At 55.6% G+C, this 20,115-nt stretch overlaps 2 protein-coding genes across 8 annotated transcripts in view; one reads left to right on the top strand and one right to left on the bottom strand.

The window, feature by feature from the left end:
- Positions 1–6,565: 6,565 nt before the first annotated feature.
- Positions 6,566–11,280, top strand: SHISA3 (shisa family member 3). The gene is made up of 2 exons (XM_055340818.1): positions 6,566–6,842; positions 9,847–11,280. Exons 1-2 carry the CDS (start codon positions 6,566–6,568, stop codon positions 10,284–10,286), a joined length of 717 nt encoding a protein of 238 aa, XP_055196793.1. The 3' UTR covers positions 10,287–11,280.
- Positions 11,281–14,767: 3,487 nt separating this feature from the next.
- ATP8A1 (ATPase phospholipid transporting 8A1) overlaps positions 14,768–20,115 on the bottom strand; it is a 223,531-nt gene continuing 218,183 nt past the window's right edge. For all 7 annotated transcript variants that reach the window (XM_055339524.1, XM_055339561.1, XM_055339517.1 and 4 more), the window contains one exon: positions 14,768–19,228. In XM_055339524.1, coding sequence (XP_055195499.1) covers positions 19,131–19,228 — 98 coding nt within the window. In that variant the 3' untranslated portion in view covers positions 14,768–19,130. The remainder of the gene's footprint in view (positions 19,229–20,115) is intronic.

Below are 20,115 nucleotides of genomic sequence, written 5' to 3'. Positions count from 1 at the left end.
CTTGCTGAGAAAGGGGTGGCGCAGTGGTGGGGGGGCATCTACTGTCAAGGAAGTTTCAATTAAATACGGATGCCAATTAATTTAATTTATATTTCTGCATGAAAAATGTCATTCCATTACACGCACGCTGGAAGGATGCCAGGAGCCCAGGTTAGTAAATCATGTCTCTACTGACATAATACGGAATCGCAGACGAATCGGATACTTACTAGGTGCCCCGCTGCGCTCGGGGCGGACCCTGTAGAAACTCGGCGGGGGTGCAGCCTGTCCCTGCGGATGGACACCCACCGCCCCCCGCCGCTGCTCCCGGCCTCGGGCTGTGGGGAGAGCAGCTCCCACGGTGGTGACCCGCGGCCCTAGGGCTCCCAGCCTAGCCACCCTGCCCCGGCCCTCCCCTAGCCCTTCCCCAGGCCTCCCCTAGGCCTCCTCTAGGCCTCCCCTAGCCCACCCCTAGACCTTCCCTGGCCTCCCCTGGGCCTCTCCTGGGCCTCCCCTGGGCCTTCCCTAGCCCTCCCCTGGGCCTCCCCTGGGCCTCCCCTGGGCCTCCCCTAGCCCTCCCCTAGCCCTCCCCTGGGCCTCCCCTGGGCCTCCCCTGGGCCCTGCGCCTGTGCACCGTGGGGACGTCGGGCGGCGCTCGGGCAAGCAGAGCGGGGACCCGGCTGGGGGGAAGGGTGATGGGAACGGGCGCACCCACCCCCACCCCCCGCCCCGGGTCTCCGCCGGGCGTGCCCTGCACCGAGCCGCCTGGAGGCTGCGCATCGCCGGATGCAGGGCCAGCTTCCCGCGGCCAGGCTGGCAGGAGACCACCCGCCGTGGCTCCCGCACCCCCAGGTTCCCCGGGCCTCCCCCGCCGCCCTGCGTAGGGGTGGGTGGGGGTTTTGCGGGGCCTGGGGGGACAGAGGTGCAGGGCCTGGGGCTCCGGGAGTTCCAGGGGGTGTCGGGAGGTGGAGCCGCAGCCCGGGCAGCGGGGGGCCGAGTCTGTTGAGGACGCGAGGCGGGGACCCCGGGCCGGCGGGGGCGCACAAGGCGAGCGGGCTGGGAACGCGGGACCTCTGGCCTCTCCATGGACCTCGGGAAGAAATCTTGCATTAAAAAAAATGTTTTAGGGGATCCCTGGGTGGCGCAGCGGTTTGGCGCCTGCCTTTGGCCCGGGGCGTGATCCTGGAGACCCGGGATCGAATCCCACGTCGAGTTCCCGGTGCATGGAGCCTGCTTCTCCCTCTGCCTGTGTCTCTGCCTCTCTCTCTCTCTCTCTGTGTGACTATCGTAAATAAAAAAAAATTAAAAAAAATGTTTTAAAGATTTTATTTATTTAGTAATATTTTTAAATTTGTTTTTTTAATAAATTAATTTTTATTGGTGTTCAATTTACCAACATACAGAATAACACCCAGTGCTCATCCCGTCAAGTGTCCCCCTCAGTGCCCGTCACCCATTCACCCTTAAATTTGAATTCCATCACCTCCCATACAGTGTGGTGTTGGTTTCAGAGCTACAGGTGGGTGATCCGCCCATCTTCGTCACACCCAGCCGACCTCCCGCGCCCGCCTTCGTGCAGCCACCGAGTTCCCCTGGCCCCCCCAGCCCCCTCCGCTGGGGTCCACCAGTGGGTTTCTTACCATTGAGTCTGTTATGGTTTGCGCATGTTAACAAGGTCCCAGGTACCGCCTGGGCACCTATGGTTAGAGACGCACTACTCCGGGGGCACTATGTCTAATCTCCTCTTCCTAAGGCAGGTACCGCCTGGACACCCATGGTTAGAGACGCACTACTCTGGGGGCACTATGTCTAATCTCCTCTTCCTAAGGCAGGTACCGCCTGGACACCCATGGTTAGAGACACACTACTCTGGGGGCACTATGTCTAATCTCCTCTTCCTAAGGCAGGTACCGCCTGGACACTTATGGTTAGAGATGCACTACTCTGGGGGCACTATGTCTAATCTCCTCTTCCTAAGGCAGGTGCCCTCTGGGCACCTTATTGTTAGAGACGCACTACTCTGGGGGCACTATGTCTAATCTCCTCTTCCTAAGGCAGGTACCACCTGGACACCTATGGTTAGAGACACACTACTCTGGGGGCGCTATGTCTAATCCCCTCTTCCTAAGTGAAGCCTCTGCCGCTCCACATAGGGCAGGGGAAGGGGCAGTGGGGTGCTGGGCTGCTGGGCTGCTGGGCGCTGGGTGGATGCTTCCGGGCACCCTGTTCTCCAGCGGTGGATCCACGCCCAAGCAGGTTGGAGGGAAACTACCTTTCCAGAAACTCAGATCCACGGGGTCTGGAATAAGAGATCTACAGTGAATGATTCAAGAAAGGAAGTTCCAAGGGAGGTGGGCGGGGTGAAGGGGTGGGGGTTGGGGTGACTGGGTGACAGGCACTGAGGGGGGCACTTGGTGGATTGAACACTGGGTGTTATGCTATACGTTGGCAAACTGAACTCTGATAAAAAAAAATTAAAAAAGAAAAGAAAGGAAATTCCATGAAGTCCTGGGCAAGGTTATTAAAGGAAGGTTAGTGATAAGAAGTCACTGCACGAAGGAGCTTGAGAAACTTTTTTGTTTTCTAGCTTATTTCCAGATCCAAATGCTAATAATGGCCGGGGGGGGGTAGATTTCCAAAGCCAAAGTGAAGTGTCCTTCTTATTAATTAATACATTTATTTGATCACTCATTTATCTTCACTTCCGTATTCCTTTGGCCTTTTCTCCTCCTTTTCTTTAGTACATTTTGCTTCCAACCCTTTCTGGTGCATTCATTTTGCCTGATTTTTCTTTACCTCTCTGCCTTTGCTTTTCTCAAATCTTTTCTCCAAAGACTATAAAACAAGAAGGAAACAAGACAAAGTTTAAAAGTATGGTCCAGGGGTCGTTTCATGCTGCTATCAATTCTTATCAAGAAAAAATTTTAAAAATGTGGTACGTAGTTTTTCTTCTTACATAAAAAATAGAAAGAATTGCATTTCCATTGTACTAGCACCTTCATGCAGCTACAATGATTAGCTACTGTCCATGGTGTTCCAGTTGTTTCTATTCCATCTTCCATTTCTCCCCTACCCTCTTTTTTCTTTCCTCCCTTCTTCTTTCTTTTCTTCCTCCCTCCCTCCCTCCGTTCCTCCTCCCCTTCTTGCCCCCTCCCTCCCTCCCTCCTTTCTCTCTCTCCCTCTCTCCCTCCTTCCTCACTCTCTCTTTCTCTCCCTCCCTCCCCTTCGCTCTTTCTCTCTCTCCTGCTGGTGTGGTGTTTATTAAAGCAAATCCCAGACATCATATCATTTAACTCATTTCCTATAGAATTTCCTGGAGGCAGGGCCACAAGAGAATGTAGGCTGAGGAAATGATCCCTTATAATTGTGTTATTCACCAAAATATGGAATTTGTGTTACTGAGATAAGGAAAAATATAGAATTTCCCAAACCTCCACATAATACCCCAGGTGGTATAGATTTTATTTTCCATCTCCAAGTCTTCCCCCTAGAGTCTTCGCGGGGGGTCCATGAGGACTTTTTGATCTTCCTTTGCTATTAAAGTAATAACAGAACATGTGGACGTTCATAAACCTAAAAAGAGACGCATATCCTCTTACTATTCACTAAGAGCGTTCTGAGAACATCACTTTTGGAGTTAAACTTTGTCAGTGTAGATTTTAGGAGCTCTCCTATGACAAAGAGCCAAACCCAACACCCCCCCCCCCGGGGCGTGCCCCCTGAGCTGACCCTTTTAATGGTTTAGACGCACCTGGGTCTGGATGGGAAAGCGAGGCGCGCAGTTGCTCTAATGCTCCCACACATCAGATCTACAGAGTATCAAGTGATTCGAAAGTCAGGTTATTTCCACTGGTAAACATCTAACTAAATTCGAATAAAATGCCCTCTAAATAAGTCAAATGGACAGGGGCTTTGAATGAAGGAATTAATTATCCTTGGTGTCCTAAGGAAAAAGAATCCCACTGTGGCACCGAGAACGTAATTAATGGGAGGCAAGCGCCAACAAATCACTCCTTAAAATATTAATGCTATCAAAGAACAGCTGGATAATGAGCGAAACTTGACCCTTGGGGGACCAGCAAACGGTCCTGGGTCCTGTTGCAGGACTTTTTGCAGTTGTGACGTAATGGAATTCCTTTAAATTGAACAAAAATAACGCAAAGAGGTGTGGTTCTGGGCAAGTTATTAGCAGTAAACATGTCTTTGTGGTTTTATCATCTTATTATGATCAGGGGAGCTCACTTTTGCTGTGGTTCTGAATGGCCTTTCCCCTGAGTTGTTCAGGATATGCACAATCCAAACAACGCTCCTAAAAAAACAACCTGAAAAAAACTTTAAGTCTGGCAAGAACTTTTCTTAGTTTTTGGGGAATAAAAATATAGCACCCAAGAAATTTTTGCAAAAGCAATCTTCCCATATGCCGAAGTCAAGAAAAACTGTACCATTGTTTGTTTGTGGATAAAAGCCAGAACTTTATTTGGTTTTATTTAATAGCTTATTATTGTCCCGAGCAGTATCTATTTCTAAGAGAGCAAGAAAACTAAATATTTACACAGTCCTACTTAGCATCTGACATGCTGGGCATTATTTTTACATTTTCCTACCTAAATGCTAATCTCAATATTTAAAAGCAAAAGTCAGAAGTAATTTTTCTTTTTAACTTGGAATGTATTTTAACTTGGATTGAAAAAAAAGAAACCGTTTTATTCAGAGTCAAAAAAAAAAAAAAAAAGCAGCTCTGAACCGCCTGGGGACCATGGGGAAGCTGCGGGCGTGGTAGATGCTTTTGAGACCCACACTTTTTATTGCTGGTGCACAGCTCACTTTTGTCTCTTTTGTTCCACTCAACTTGCCAACATCTAAATCAGTGACACGGGCATTCAGAGTGTCTGACAAATAGGCTGGGGTACGTGGAACACATTCACACCCACCAGCAGACGAGGAGAGGAAGTTCAGGATGCAGTAAAAATAAATGCCCGCGTTTAGCCTGGTTTCACATGACGCCGGTGTCCTAAGGCCCTTGCGCCGCCGCCGAGGGGGCCGCGGCCCTGCAAATGGCACACAGGGGACACATCCTTTAAATAAATGTGTTTCTTTGCCCCAACAGAAGTTCAGATCGGCTCAATTATCATTAATTTTGTTCTTTTATTTCCTTTGTGGGCGTGAACGAAGTCGTGCTCTTTGAGGGTTTTGGAGCTGCCCTGGGCTGGTGGAGGTGACCGGGGAGGGCGGCACGCGGAGGGGGGGCGGCGTGTGTGCGCGCGGGTGTGCGCGCGGGTGTGCGAACGTGCCCGTCCTCCTCCAAGTGGAAACCTAAGTGCAAAAGTTGGCGGCCCCTTGACCTCGCATCCTGAGCGCCCGGAGCAGGTGCCGCAGGCGGCGCAGGGTGCCCCTCGCCCCGGCCGTCGCGCCCGCCCTTTAGTTCGTGGGTCCCGAGCGGGCGCGGGAAGGTCACACGGGGTCGGCGGCCTTGGCCCTGGCTCCGCGGAGCGCGTCCCCCCCCAACCCCGTGCGGGGTGCGGTCCTGGGGGAGGGGGATCCGCGGGGGGGTATGCGCGCGGGGGGGGGGGTCTGCGCGGGGGGGGGGGATGTGCGGGGAGGGATGGGGGTGGGGGGATGAGCGAGGAGGGGATGCATGGGGGGATTAGGGGATGCACGGGGGGCATCCAGGGGGAGGATCCGTGGGGGGATCCGCGGGGGGAAAGGGGAGGATCCTCGGGGGAGGGTATCTGCTGAGGGTATCCGGGGGGGGGTATCCGCGGGGGGGGATCGAGGGGATGCGCGGGGGGGGGTGGATGGGGGGATCTGCAAGGGAGGGGATGGGGGAATCCTCGGGGAGGATGGGGGATGCGCGGGGGATGGGGATGCGCAAGGGAGGGGATGGGGGTTGCGCGGGGGGGGGATGCGCGGGGGGAATACGGGGGGATGGGGATGCGCAAGGGAGGGGATGGGGGAATCCTCGGGGAGGATGGGGGATGCGCGGGGGATGGGGATGCGCAAGGGAGGGGATGGGGGGTTGCGCGGGGGGGGATGCGCGGGGGGGGGGATCCGCGGGGGAGATCCGCGGGGAGGGGGAATCCGCAGGGGCGCGCGAGCCGAGAGCGGGGGACGGGCGGCCGCGCCCGCGGTGATGAGCGCCCGCGGCGACCCGGGAGGGCGGACTCTCCCGGAGCGTCGCGGCTCCCCCCCCTCTTCCCTTTAAAGGGCGCCCCGCAGGCCGGGCGGGCAGCAGCCCGGGGCCGTCGGTGCCAGGCCACTCGCAGGCGGGCCGACGGCGGCGGCGGAGCAGGGGCGCGGGGCCGGGCGGCCGCTCGCGGGCAGCCCCCGCCGCACGTCGGGCTCGGCTGGGGCGCGGGACGGGGTCGCGGGCGCGGAGGGGCGCCAGGCCGCGGGCGGAGGAGGCGGGCGGCGGAATGAGCCCCGCGGCGCTCGGCCGCAGCCCCCGCAGCAGCGCCCGCCCGCCCGCGCCCGCCATGCTCAGCGCCCGGCTGCGCAGCCCTCGGCGCGGCCCCCGCCGCCTCCCCGCGCCCCGCTAGCCCCGCCGCCCGCGCCCGCGCCCGCGCCCCCGCCCGCGCCCCCGCCCGCCATGAGGCCGCTGCTGGCGCTCTGGCTCGTCCTGGGCGCGCTGCGCCGGAGCCCCGCGGCCGCCCAGCAGGCGGGGGAGTACTGCCACGGCTGGGTGGACGCGCACGGCGGCGACCACGAGGGCTTCCAGTGCCCCGAGGACTTCGACACGCCGGACGCCACCATCTGCTGCGGCTCCTGCGCGCTGCGCTACTGCTGCGCCGCGGCCGACGCCAGGCTGGAGCAGGGCGGCTGCACCAACGACCGCGGCGGGCGCGAGCCCCCGGGCGTCACCGCGCGTAAGTGCCGGCCCCGTCCGGTGCTCCTCCCCGGCCCCCGGGGCCCTGATCCCCCGGCCCCCCAACCCGGCCCCGGGGCCCCGGTCCCCATCCCTGGCTCCCGGGTCCCCTCCCCGGTCCCCGATCCCCCTCTCCAGCCCCGGGTCCCCATCCCCGGCTCCCGGGTCCCCTCCCCGGTCCCCGATCCCCCTCTCCAGCCCCGGGTTCCCACCCCCAGCTCCCGGGTCCCATCCCCGGTCCCCGATCCCCCTCTCCAGCCCCGGGTCCCCACCCCCAGCTCCCGGGTCCCCTCCCCGGTCCCCGATGCCTCTCTCAGCCCCGGTCCCCATCCTCAGCTCCCGGTCTCCCCGGTCCCGATCCCCCTCCAGCCCCGGGTCCCCCCCACTCCGGTCTCCTCCCGTCCCGATGCCTCTCTCAGCCCCGGTCCCCATCCCAGCTCCCGGGTCTCCTCCCGCCCGGTCCCGATCCCCCTCCAGCCCGGGTCCCACCCCAGCTCCCGGTCCCTCCCGGTCCCCATCCCTCTCTCCAGCCTCAGGTCCCCATCCCCAGCTCCTGGGTCCCCTTCCCCTCCGCAGTCCCCGACCCCCGCGTGCGCCGCCGGCGGCCCCGGGTCCGCGCCCCTCATTCCTTTGCGCCCCGACTCCCGCCCGGCGGGGTCTCGGCGGGTGCCCGAGCGAGGGTGGCGGACGGCGAGGAGCGCGGGCCTGCACCGGGCGGCCGCGGGCGAGGCGGCTGGAGCTCCCGGGGGCGCGGGGGCCGAGGGGAAGGGCCAGGGGGCGGCGGCGGGATCGCGGTCTTGGGGCGCTGGGGCCCCCGGTGCGCGCCCGGCTGGGGGCGGCGAGCGCCCCTCTGCACCCCCGCGGGGCCGAGCGGCTGGGCCACGTCCCCCCCACCCTGGGGGCGCCTTCGCGGGGGTCCCGAGCCGCGGACTCCCCCGCGCTCCTCCGCCTCGGGTCGGCCCCGCGGGCAGCCCCCCTGTCGCGCCCTTCGCCCGCGCGGGGCCCGGGGCCCGCAGAGACGCGGTCGCCCCCGGTTCTCAGGCCGGAAAGCGCGGGGCAGATTCCCGCTGAGTTCGGAGCAAGTGAACCCTGGCCCAGCGCAGGAACGTTACACCTAAAACAAAGAAAACAGAAAAAAGAAAAGAAAAAGAGGGAGAGAGAGAAGAAAAAGCCTTGCACCCGAATGGGAACGTCAGGGAACCGGGTGGGAACCCGGAGCGGGTGACACCCCAGAGCCCCCCCCCCCCTCGGGAGCGGCCAGGGAAGGTCCCCGGGGACCGGGGAAGAGGGTGGATGGCGCCGGGTCACCCCGGGTCACCCTCCGCCCAGCGCCCAGCGCAGCCCCCAGGGAGCATAAGCAGGATGCAGCCGCAGGAATTGCACCTCGAGGGGCATCTGGGGGCCGGGCTGCTCTGCGGGGAAAGGGCCCTCGGTGCAAGCGGGGATCCCCAGGCTGCCCTGGCTTGTTAAAAAAAAAAAAAAGATACAGACCCTTTCCTCGGCTCAGCCACTGCCCCTGGGGTCCCGGGGGCCTGCGGGCTTGTCAGTGTGCAGTGTGCAGGGGGCTCCCCCAACCCCAATCCGCTTGGCCGCCCCAGGACAGTGGGCGGCTGGGTGACCGGGCAGGTCACTTAGCTGCTCTGGGCCTCGTGTCCCTCTAAAGTGGGCGCGCTGTTCTCGGAGCAGTTGGGCTGAGGACAGAGGGGGCGGGTGGGGTGCTTAGCCTGGGCACAGGCGGTGGTGGGCAGTCACTCTGCCTTTGCCTTCTTTTTTCTCTTTTTTTCTAAAAATTTTATTTATTTATTCATGAGAGACACAGGGAGAGAGGCAGAGGCACAGGCAGAGGAAGAAGCAGGCTCCATGCAGGGAGCCCAATGCGGACTGGATCCCGGGACCCCGGGGTCACGCCCTGAGCTGAAGGCAGCGCTAAACCGCTGAGCCCCCCACCCCCTACTGCCCTGCCCTCACCTTCTACAGGGCGCTGCAACAGCAGGGTGCCGCGACAGCAGGGTGCCGCGACAGCAGGGTGCCGGGAGGGCAGGGTGCTAGATGGCAGGATGGCGGGAGGGCGGGGTGCTACAAGGGGCAGAGTAGGTGGGAGGTGAGGCCAACATGCGGGAGCCACCGACCTCTGGGTTGAGTGTCACCATCACTGAGGCTTGCACATGCGTGTCCCTGGGAAGGTCAGACCCAGAGCCACTTGGGCATGGGCCAACGAGCCAAGCGCAGCTGAGTGTGTGCAGCCTGGGGTCGGGCGGTGCAGGAGGAGGAGCCGGGCCCACGGAGGCCTTAGTGGGTGCACCGCCACCTAGGCCGGGGTCACCCACAGAGGTGGCTCTCCCAGATGGGGCCACTCGGAGCGGGGTCCCGTGGGGGGCAGGGGGCAGCTCAGGGTGGGACCCGGCCCCGTGGGGGCCATGGCGTGGAACGGCCACTGACTCCCACTCCCAGCTGCCTCAGGACCTAGATGAGCCTGACCGTCCAGAGCCTGGGTGGGGCGCGGGGGGCAGAGGGGTGGCGCTGCAGGAGGCACCCCGGTCCCTCCCGGGAAGAAGTACCCAGAGCTGGGGACTGCACTGCGGGCCAGGCCGGCGGGTCCCCGAGGGTTCCTTCCCAGGCTCCCTACTCCTGTGAGGTCGCGGCCCATGCACAGGCCGGGGTGCATGGGCAGGACGCGCTGGGACCCGAGGGGTGTGTGCACCACCCGCTCCCACCCTCTGCCCACCCCTATGGGGTGTCCTTCCAGAGTCCCGGTGACCAGCCCGCTGGCCGTCCCGTTGCTGCAGGCCGCGGGAGGCGGCTGTTCCCCCGGGTTTCCACGGGAGCTGCGCGCGAGGGCGAGCTGTGGGTGTGGGTGTGAGCCCGCGTCCCCCCGCGAGGAGCCGCCGGCGGGTCGCCCCGGCTGGTGGTGGGGATGGCGGGGGACAGCGGCAGGCACGGGGCTGGGGCCAGGCCGCTTTCTGTTCCGGGGACTCTGCTGCAGCCCGGGCGGCTTTGCCTTTCAGAGCCCGTGTACGTGCCCTTCCTCATCGTGGGCTCCATCTTCGTGGCCTTCATCATCCTGGGCTCCTTGGTGGCGGTCTACTGCTGCACCTGCCTGAGGCCCAAGGAGCCGTCCCAGCAGCCCATCCGCTTCTCGCTGCGCAGCTATCAGACGGAGGCCCTGCCCATGATCCTGCCCTCCGCCGGCCTGCGCGCGCCCTCCCGCCAGTCCAGCACGGCCACCAGCTCCAGCTCCACCGGGGGCTCCATCCGCAGGTTCTCCTTCGCCCGAGCGGAGCCCGGCTGCCTGGTGCCCTCCCCGCCCCCACCCTACACCACGGGCCACCCCATCCACCTGGCGCAGCCGTCGGGGTTCCTGGTGTCGCCCCAGTACTTCGCTTACCCGCTCCAGCAGGAGCCCCCGCTGCCCGGGAAGAGCTGCCCGGACTTCAGTCCCAGCTGACGGGCTGCAGCCATCGGGCCTGCGGGTGGTGGGCCTGCCGTGGGCAGGTGCAGGGCGAGCCACCACCCCGAGGACCTCCAGGGGCAGTGTCCCGGGACCCGGCCACGGCCTGGACGAACGTGGGAGGAGAACGCAGCACCTTCGTAGCCTCCAGCTTCCCGGGCCCCGGTGCAGAATGGGGGGTGCTGCAGCCTCGGCTTTCACCCCCAGAACTGGTGGTGATGGCGTTTCAGGCTGTGCTACCTTCATGCAACACGTGCAGCAGGTGGACTGCAAAGGTGCAGACTGGCTGAGGCCGCGACAGGACAGGTCCGCTGCGCTGACCAGAGGAGGCCAGGGCGTCCTTTGGTTCTTGTGAGTTGTTTAGTGGGTCCTAACGCCGAGAGTGTCAGGAAGCCAAGGGAAATACCCGACTGCAGTCACTGCAGCTTCTCTTAAAAGAATTAACAAGTGAGCAGCCTGAGGTAGTGGTGATTCGGGGAAGCAGCCCAACCACCAACGCCGTTAGTGTCGGGAGGACAGTTACGTGTGAAGTTAGTAACTAGACTTTGTGCATTTTCAGAACACGAGATTTTACTAATCACACGAGCAGTTTAAAGTCTTAAATCTTCGCTCCGATTTCCATCCTAACACAGACCTTAGGTCAAAGCATTTCCCCCACCCACCTGAGGGAATATTTATTGCTGGACCCTTGGTGCAGCGAGTAGTGTTTAAATGAAAGTCGGACAGTTCGGTCTCAAGGCATTTATTTGTAAAATGAGTTATGTACAAATGTAAAGAGTTGTAACAGTGTATTTACCACGTGGGCGGCACTAATTATTTAGTAGGCACACTGATTATTTATGTTGGTCACTGTGGACTTGAGGGCCCAGCCGCCGGTGGCCTCGTTCTCCGTCCCTTCCGCCGCTGCATTCTGTGTCTGTTGATTACGCACTTGGACATGTATCATGCTGGGTTAGAATAAATAAAATACTTTACGTTTTCGTGAACTTCATTTGAGATTTAAGATCAAAGCGCTTCGTTTTATCTTCCTAACGAGATTGCTATTCAAGAAAAAGAAATGTCTTTACATAGCACTTCAGATTTTGAAATTAAAAAAAATAAAACTCCCACGTGGATGTTGAATTACACACAAAAGCTCTTTTCTGCATCAGGGCCTATGAAGGGCGGGGAAGGAAGTGAACTTTTATAGATTTAAGAATCTGGATATTTCTCATAAGAATCTCACTTCTTGTGACCCCAGGAAGATGTGGCGCTGGGGGTGCCCAGTGGCCCGGGTCAGGCTGCCCACTGCTGACAATGCATCAGCCAGTCACCAGCCTCCGGCCTGGTGTCCCCAGCCTGGCCCAGTTCCCTCCGTTTTGTTTTGTGACGTACCAGGCCCCTGGGGCTGTTTGGGAGCCAGGTTTATTTTTTATTTTTATTTTTTAAAGATTTTATCTATTTATTTATTCATGAGAGACACAGGGAGAGAGAGAGGCAGGGACACAGGCAGAGGGAGAAGCAGGCTCCACGCAGGGAGGCCCCCGCGGGATTCCATTCTGGGACCCGGGGGTCACGCCCTGGGCTGAAGGCAGGTGCCAGAGCGCTGAGCCACCGGGGCTGCCCTGGGAGCCCAGGTTTAGATGAATTCAGGCTGCAGTACGTCACCCTCGGTAGCTCTTTTCATTTTTATTTATTTTTTAAATACAACCCATTTTCATTTACTTTTTTATTTTTGAAGTAAGCTCTTAGCCCAACGTGGGGCTTGGGTTCGGGGCCCTCCAATCAGGGGGGCGTGCTGTCCACTGAGCCAGCCGGGTGCCCTCACGTGCCCTTTTTCAAGGCCTGCCCCGAGCCAGAGTCCCCACCCAAGGGGGCCGTGCGGGTGCCATGTGGGGGCCGTGGGGGTGCCGTGGGGTGCGGTGGGGGTGCCGCTGGGCCTGCCTCGGGCCTCCCTCGGGCCTCCCCGCTGGGAAAGCCAGTTGAAGGTTCTGGGCCTTGGGCCTTCACCCCGGCTGATGGCGGAGGAGCTCAGACTGCTGGTCCCCAGCTTCTCCTGTGACTCCTGTGACCGAAGTGGTGGCTTCACATATGCTGTGGTCCCGAAGAAAGGGAGGGAGGGAGGGAGGGACGGAGGGACGGAGGGAAGGCCTCCCGGGAGGATGCGGCTTGAGCCCGCCCCAGGGCGCTCCTGCGTCCTTACACTGGTTTCACTCGGGTTGGTCAAGTGTTGCGAGGGCCGGGAGGCCCCGTGGGAGAGGGAGGGGCAGGGGGAGGGCCGGGAGACCCCGTGGGGGAGGGGGAGGGCCGGGAGACCCCGTGGGGGAGGGGGAGGGCCCCGCGGGGGCAGGGGGAAGGCTGGGAGACCCCGTGGGAGAGGGGTACGGGTAGGGGTAGGGCCTATGGGGCGGGCCGGGAGCCCCTGTGGGGGGAGGGGGGCCCATGGTGGGGGAGGGGGAGGGCCGGGAGACCCCGGGGGAGATGGAGGGTCGGGAGCCCGGGGATAAGCTAGTGGCAGGTGGGGGGGCTGTTGCCGCGTGTCCCCTGCTTCCCGGGAGCTGGGTCACACGGGCGGCTGAGCCCGCAGCGACACCTCAGGGCGGTCTAACTGCAGCGGGACGGGCTGCGTAGACTGCGCGGAACCGCTTCCCTCCGCGGGGTTGAGACCCCCGAGCCCCGGGTGAGGGGGGGCGGGGCAGGCGGGTGGCCCGGAGGGGCCAGGGCTCGGCCACGGGGGGGCGGGGCGCCCTCTGCCCCAGGTCACCTCCCCTGGGGGGCCCCCGGGCCCGTGCGCCGAGGGTGTCCTTCCCGAGCTTTCTTGGGGTTAAAGCCGCGCGTGGGGCTGTGCAGATGGACCCACCGGCCCCTCCTCCTCCCCCACCTATTTATTTTTCCTTTTTCCCGGGGATATTATTCGTCAGGTCGCAGAGTGGGGACTTTGCCAGATGGATGTGAGTCCCGCAAGAGATTTTCTAAAATGGGAAAACCACAGGGTTCCTCAAAGCAGGCACCGCCACTTAGGGATCTCATCCTTGCGCTGGGGTCAGCTCACCTTTGCATGACCGAAAAACCTGGCTTAGTGTATGTTCAGGACAACCAGGGATGTAAAGATGCATTAAACTATTTTTTTAAAAAAAGGTTTTATTGACTTATTCATGAGAGACCCATAGAAAGACAGAGGCAGAGACCCAGGCAGAGGGAGAAGCAGGCTCCACGCGGGGAGCCCGACGCGGGACTAGAACCCAGGACCTGGGGTCATGTCCTGGGCCCAAGGCAGATGCTCCACCGCTGAGACCCCGGGCACCCCAAAATGCATTAAACCATTAAGGGGACAAACTGTTGACCTACACTCTGACCTATATATGGCTCCTTTAAAATTGCAATTAGACATTCGTTATTAATGCAGCTGTTCTGACAGCGAGCCCTTACCCGAAGCCCTAGGTGCAGCGTTTGTGCTGGAACGAAAAGCCGCGGCCACCAGAACCCCGTTTCCTGGGAGCCTTGTCGCAGCCCGTGGAACATCCGCGGCAGGAAGAGCCTTCTGGGTGTCAAGGAGCGGCGCCGCCTGGAGGAGACACGCGGGGTCGGGGCAGGTGGGCCAGGTGGGCCGCCCTGCAGCCTGCAGGTGAGGCCGCCCGGGGTCAGTACAAACATGCGGGGGGGGGGGGGGGGGGGGAGGACCGTGTCATCAGTCGCTGGGGCCACAGGTGACTCCCACGCACCTTGTGCTGCTGCGGTTCCACGTGGGAGGCCCACACCTCGCAGGTGTCCCCGGGGCGTCCTGAAGGTCCCCGGGCCCCAGTGACACTGCTCACTCTTTTTGGAGCCTGGTTTTTGCTCAGCCTCTTAGCCTCCTTTCCAGGGTTTCTCCTGCTTTTGTCTCCCACGGCACTTCTAATGTTTTTTGGTTACTTCCTTCAGATGTTACTGGCTCAACTTAGCCACTTTTTCAGGAACTTAAAAAAAAAAATGTGGTGGGTTTAGAAAACTTAGGAAATCCATCCATGTTACAGGTGGAGCCAGGAATCAGCTGTCGACTTGCAGGCTGATTTAAATACCTAATGGGGACATGGGGACAATCCCGGGAGGCTTTTGGACTGAACAACCAAAGTACAGGAATTTTGTTTGAATTTTTTTTTTGGGGGGAATGCTAATTAACCATGCCTCTCCCCAAACTTGACTTCCTATTATGCTCCACTTCATGTTTCCTTTCGGTGGATTACAATGAAGGGCCATTTTCTACATCACTGGGGTGGTCAACGAAACGTTAAAACGCCATTAAGTGGATGGACCTCCTCAGACTATAATTACAGTGGCTTTGAAGGTTTTATAAAGTAATCCAGTTTCTAAAATTAGCAATTAAAACTGCAACAATTTCTTTATGTAATGGTATGGTTTATTTAATTTTTAATAACAATGAGAGGACAAAATGTTTAAAATTTGCAGTTTAAAACATGCACATTCACAAAAGGCCAATGACACATAACACTGCATAGAACTGAGTATTACTCAACTTTAATAACTATTTATAAAACACAGTGCATTGAACATCGAGATAAACAAACCTGAGAAAACTATAATCACAGATTCAATAGTCTCCACTCATGCAGCTTCACAATTTCGACAGCAGTTTCAGCAGGAATGGTTTTTCATGGAGCTGAAAAAACTATTTTATCTTTAATGCAAACTTCGATTTTCCATAGTAGCTGCCTTCCAAGGCTGCCTTTTTTTTTTTAAACTTAATAAAGTTGAAAATGTGAAAAATGAAGCTTGAAGTAGCTAAATAAACAGCAAACAGTATTTACTGCATTTATGGCTTCTATTCTAGAACCATGAAACATAAAGATATTATTTTTTAATATTCTGCTCACGTTTTTGCAAGAGCAGATTTACCTATGGAAAGTTGCTGTTAATTCAAAGTAAGCATGTATGAAATCTAGCTTTTTTCCTACTTACGGGAGATTTATTTGCTGAGAAGTTTTGTGAGCTTTATTAAGGAAAGTTCTTAGAAGCAAGCTAAATAAAAGTTGCAATTAAATTTGTTTGTAAAATAATTTACTTATTAAAAAAAGTTGTGCAAAGAACCAATTAATTTGTCCACTGAATATTAAATTCCAGGTAGGCCATGATAGAATTTTATAAGGCAGAAATAAACATCAAGATTTACAGCAACAGCCATGCATTGGCCCAGGCCACTTTAAATATTAATTCATGCAAACCATAAACCTATCAAAAACACAGCTGCTTTCATACAGAAAATAAATCAAGACGAAAAATGGAAAACATTTATTTCCTTTCCTTCAAAGTTTAACTTACATTCCATTTTAATAGCCACTGAAGGTTAATTAAAATGCAGCAAAGTATAACTAAGTCTCACAAGTGACTTCAGTTATTTTAATGTGAGAAAAATCAGATTGTGATCTCTTAAAGAAGCATTATAGAAATGTTCATCATTAAAAAGCATTTATTAGGCACCGAACTGCATGGTGTTCATGAGTTTACAAAAAAAAGAACTCCACAGATCTGGTCCACATGATGTGAATGGGGTGGGTGTTGTCTCCATAAATTTTATAAATGGTTATTTATAAGATTATAGGCTTATTTGATAAAATAAGTTTTAGAACCAAGAACTGTCATAGGGCACTGCACAAAAATATACACTGATGATCATTTAGTATGGTAACCGTTGGGACATTGCTACAAATAATTTAAAAACTACAAATATACAATCTATTACTTTCAGACTAGCATCCGTTTCCTGGAAGGATGTTTTAAATGGCAAGTGATAGGTGATGCAGAGCGCACACACCGCGGAACAAATTTATCATGTGATGTTCGTATTTGATATTTAGAATGCTAAATGGCAAAATTAAAATGTACAGCCTAACAATCGGAATAAATGTTGATTTCTGGAATTCAGCTTTCCCTCCGAAAATTAAGAGGAATCACTGACTCCATTCAGTGACTATATAATTCGTGTAAGTGAATAATATTGTTGATTAAGAATCCACGTTCACCTGACTTGATTAGAAAAAAGGGTTTCCGTTAGCTTTGCAACACTGCCGAGCCCGTTCACACCAGCCTCCGAGCGGGGGGGGTGGGAGGCTTGGGCAGCACAGAGAACATCTTAAATTTGCTACATTCCTGAGAAACAGCCATTCTCCAGTTAACAATTTCTGCCCTATTCTAGCATCTCTCCGGGTGTGAGCCACCAATATATTTTTATGTGTAAATATAAAACATTTAGAAAGTTCACGCTCGATATCGCGGTGCACTATTCAACATTAAAGAAGCCAACTCGCAGCTTTTCAATGTTAAATGAATGAGGATATTCTGCCGTCGTATTTTCTGAACTGTAAACATTGTAAAGCAACGGTGTTAGCATTTGCCAAGTCCCTACAAGGGCTTTTTAATTGAAGAGTATGTGTCCTCCATTTCAGAAAATACAAGTTAAAAAGTCACTTCAGCTGTTTCAATCCTGGCAAAACTGCTACTTTCCCCCTCCTCTTAGGAAGGTTAAAAAATCAGAGGTTTCCTCTAACGGGAGGAAGTCCCTGCGACTGCAGTGCTGTGTTTTAAGTTTTACCAACGAGGTCACTCCCTGTTGCCCAACCCCCTCTCTCACCCAGGGACCAGAGGAATTGACTTAATAATTCAAAAATAGGACTATGGGACAAAAAGACATAAATTGGCCCTATTTCAGACCACGATCTCATGCATTACTTAACCGGGGGCATTTTACTCACGTTGAAGAGCTCCATAGAAATAATCCATGTTTTAAGATCAAAAAGAAAACTTTTACTTTTTTTTTTTTTTGGCCAGAAAATTCATTTCTGTTATATTCATCCTATTTTGATATGAACATTTTGGAGAAGGATGCCGCTGATGAGGTGGAGGCAAGTGGACGTAGCTCTTGTCTGTAACTGCTCTCCAGTGTTTCTCTGCAGGGACACGCTTCATTCTTGTTTTTTGATTTGTGTCGTTTGACCTCGACTGTCATCACTGGGGGGCCCAGGAGCCTCTCTGAATATTCATTCAGTAGACAAAAATCTCCGACTTCAGAGTTTTGAAGCTGGTCTTAGGCTGTTAACACCCCTGGTCTTTCTAGGTGTTTCGATTCACGGTTTTCTTACTCTCAACCCCGAATGGGAACGGTCTGGGAAGTGACCTGTGTCACCTCCCTGCCCCCTCTAGAATTATGTATGTGTTATGACCTCTCTTATTTCAAGAAAACGGGGGAGGACCAAGTAACTACGAATACAGAGAAGGAAATGACGTGGAACCTAATTCTAAATCTAGACTAAGAAAAAGGGTAAAAAGAATGTGGAATTATATTAGACTCAAAGTGCGACCTGGAAAATCACCTCTCTTCACAATTCCAGTTGACTTTTTTTTTTTTTTTGAAAAGAGGAAGTTCCACCTATTTTGCTGGTAAGTCCACTTAAAGGCAAACAGGCTTCTGAATAAAAGGCAAAAAGTTTGCTTCGATCTCTGAAGTGTATCTGAAAACTAGAATTCCTTTTTATTTGATTTTCTTTTAAATGAGAGCATTATTTTAAAAATAGTATAGAAAACTGGTTGCGGTTTTTAAACAGCCCCTTCACCATTTATTGTCGGTAGCAAAATAGGCATTTGCAGGAGATGTCTGGGAAATGCCGAAAATGCTTAAACTAACATACATTTAAAGACCTAGTAACAGAAGCTACTTGGGGTGAAGACCGACTTTGGCGGTAAACTTACGGGTCTGAGTCCGACAGGTGTTCCTGTGTCCCACGGATCTGTCCCAGTTAGCAGCACATTAGTGTGAGTGGTTCTGGGGAGCCGCTCGACAAGCCCGGGGGGTGCTACGCACACAGCAGGCGACACGGGACAAAAGCCGAGCCCGGGGACATCACAGAAGCCCATGCACTTATCCCAAGGGGTACCCGAAGCTCCCCGTGTAAGCCCGCGGATCCCACACCAATACGGAAGCGTGTTTTGCTCGAGGGGGGAAACTGTAAGACAAAGTGACGGCGCTCAGTCTTCAGCAGAAGCCAGATCTCTAGAAAAATCTACACGAGGAGGACACCTCCTCGGAGCTGATGGGGAGACAAACACGGCTTAGAAATCAGGACTACGACAGCAGCATCACGTTGCCCGTGGGCCCTCCAGCGCCGACGAGTGAACGAGACAAACGAGACAGAAGCATCTGTAAGGCCAGAGGTGCGACATCACAGAGGTTAGTAGCAAATGCCTTGAAATACTCATTTTTGCGGATCACTTCTTACATCTGAAGAGTCAAGCATGCGGATCTTACAGCAGAACTGGAGGTATACGCTCTCTTAGTTTCTGGGCAAATGACTACGGGGTGGGAAATACACGTACTGAGCGTCTTTGGCAAACACTGATCAGGACGGTTTTTGACACAAACACTTATTAATGTCTTGTTTAGAAATTTTGCTCAGTGAGGGCAGTCAGTTCCTTAGAGAAGAGCGCTGGCTTTTTTCAGCATGTTCTGGAATCTAAGTCTGGATATCAAGAGTCCCTTTAAATTATTACCACTTTAGAGGGTTTTTTTTTTTTTAATGGTCGGTCGCCTTGTGGGTTTATATCTGCTGAACAGCCTAAGACTTACTGACCTATCCTCAGCTTAGGAAAGTGTTCAGGCAAGGTACAAGGTCATTTTCACCTTCTGCTTACAAAGACTCAGCGAACATTTGAAAAAATCTGAACGAGATGGTGTTAGAGTGGCACAGGGTACTGTGGGATGGGCACGGATCTGACGGTCGGCCGATGGGATGAGCTCAGATCCCCTTCCCCTTCCTTGCGCCAGACTGGGATCGGCCGGCAGGTTCCGGAAAGACCTGGGAGCTCCCCGTGCCATCACCACTCGTCGGGTCTCTGCTTCGTGGTGTCATAGGCTCTGATCACCTCAGACTGGGACACGATTCCGTTCTCGTCTTGTGAGAAAGCATACCCATCTGTAAGTGGAGGACAAGACAGAAATGATCACTGGGAAGTCACTGGGCAGGTCTGTCGCAGAGCTCCCAGGGCTCCTGCTCTAACTCGGGGCCCCATATGCCCGCCTGCCTTCTGCAGCACGAAGGAGACACAGGTTTTCTTACGTCCCCCAAAGATGACCCTACTGCACCCTGAGGCTCGGGCTGGCGGAGAGGCTGTGACCGCTTTGCCGCCCCCACTGCCCTGGGTGGCTGAGCAGGTGCTCGCAGCCCCCCCCCCCGTCCCGGGTCTCCTCTTGGCATCTCAAATCCGAGCCATCCGACTTCTGCTCCCAGGCCACTGGAGGGGGTGTCGGCTGTAGGGGTGCACGCTCTTCCTCCATCCAGATCACTGGACCGGAGACAAGCGAGAATGGGAAGGAGGCAGAGATGAACTGCGGGTGCCGGAAAAGGGGTCCCCTTCCTCAGGATGACACCGTCCTCGGCTCTCAGCATCCACAGAGAAACTCACTCTTGCCCCAGCATGGTCGGGGATAAGCCACGACCTGCCCCCACCCCCCACCCCCTGCACCAGGGACGGGGTCACATCTCTAGAAAAGGCCTCCTGAAGTACAAAAGGCAAGGGCATTAAACATGACTATAAAGATAAGTGAAAATAAATCACATGTGGAAACAACATGAAACAAAAGACAGATCACTAATATGAACCCATGCGCCACAGGGCTTTATATATTATATTCTTTTTTAGATCCTTGAAATGCTAAGAGGGCCCGATACCTAATAATTTCTTACAGCTCTGAAGATTCATAAATTTTTTTTTTGGGGGGGGGGATAGATGTTTCGCTGCGCTGAGCGAAAGCCGCCAAAGCCTTTGCAGAGTTATTCAAGTAGAAAAGATAACAATACAG

Source organism: Nyctereutes procyonoides, unplaced genomic scaffold, assembly GCF_905146905.1.
Source record: "Nyctereutes procyonoides isolate TBG_1078 unplaced genomic scaffold, NYPRO_anot_genome, whole genome shotgun sequence".
Lineage (NCBI taxonomy): Eukaryota > Metazoa > Chordata > Mammalia > Carnivora > Canidae > Nyctereutes > Nyctereutes procyonoides.
This window is presented reverse-complemented; position numbering and strand designations above follow the sequence as displayed.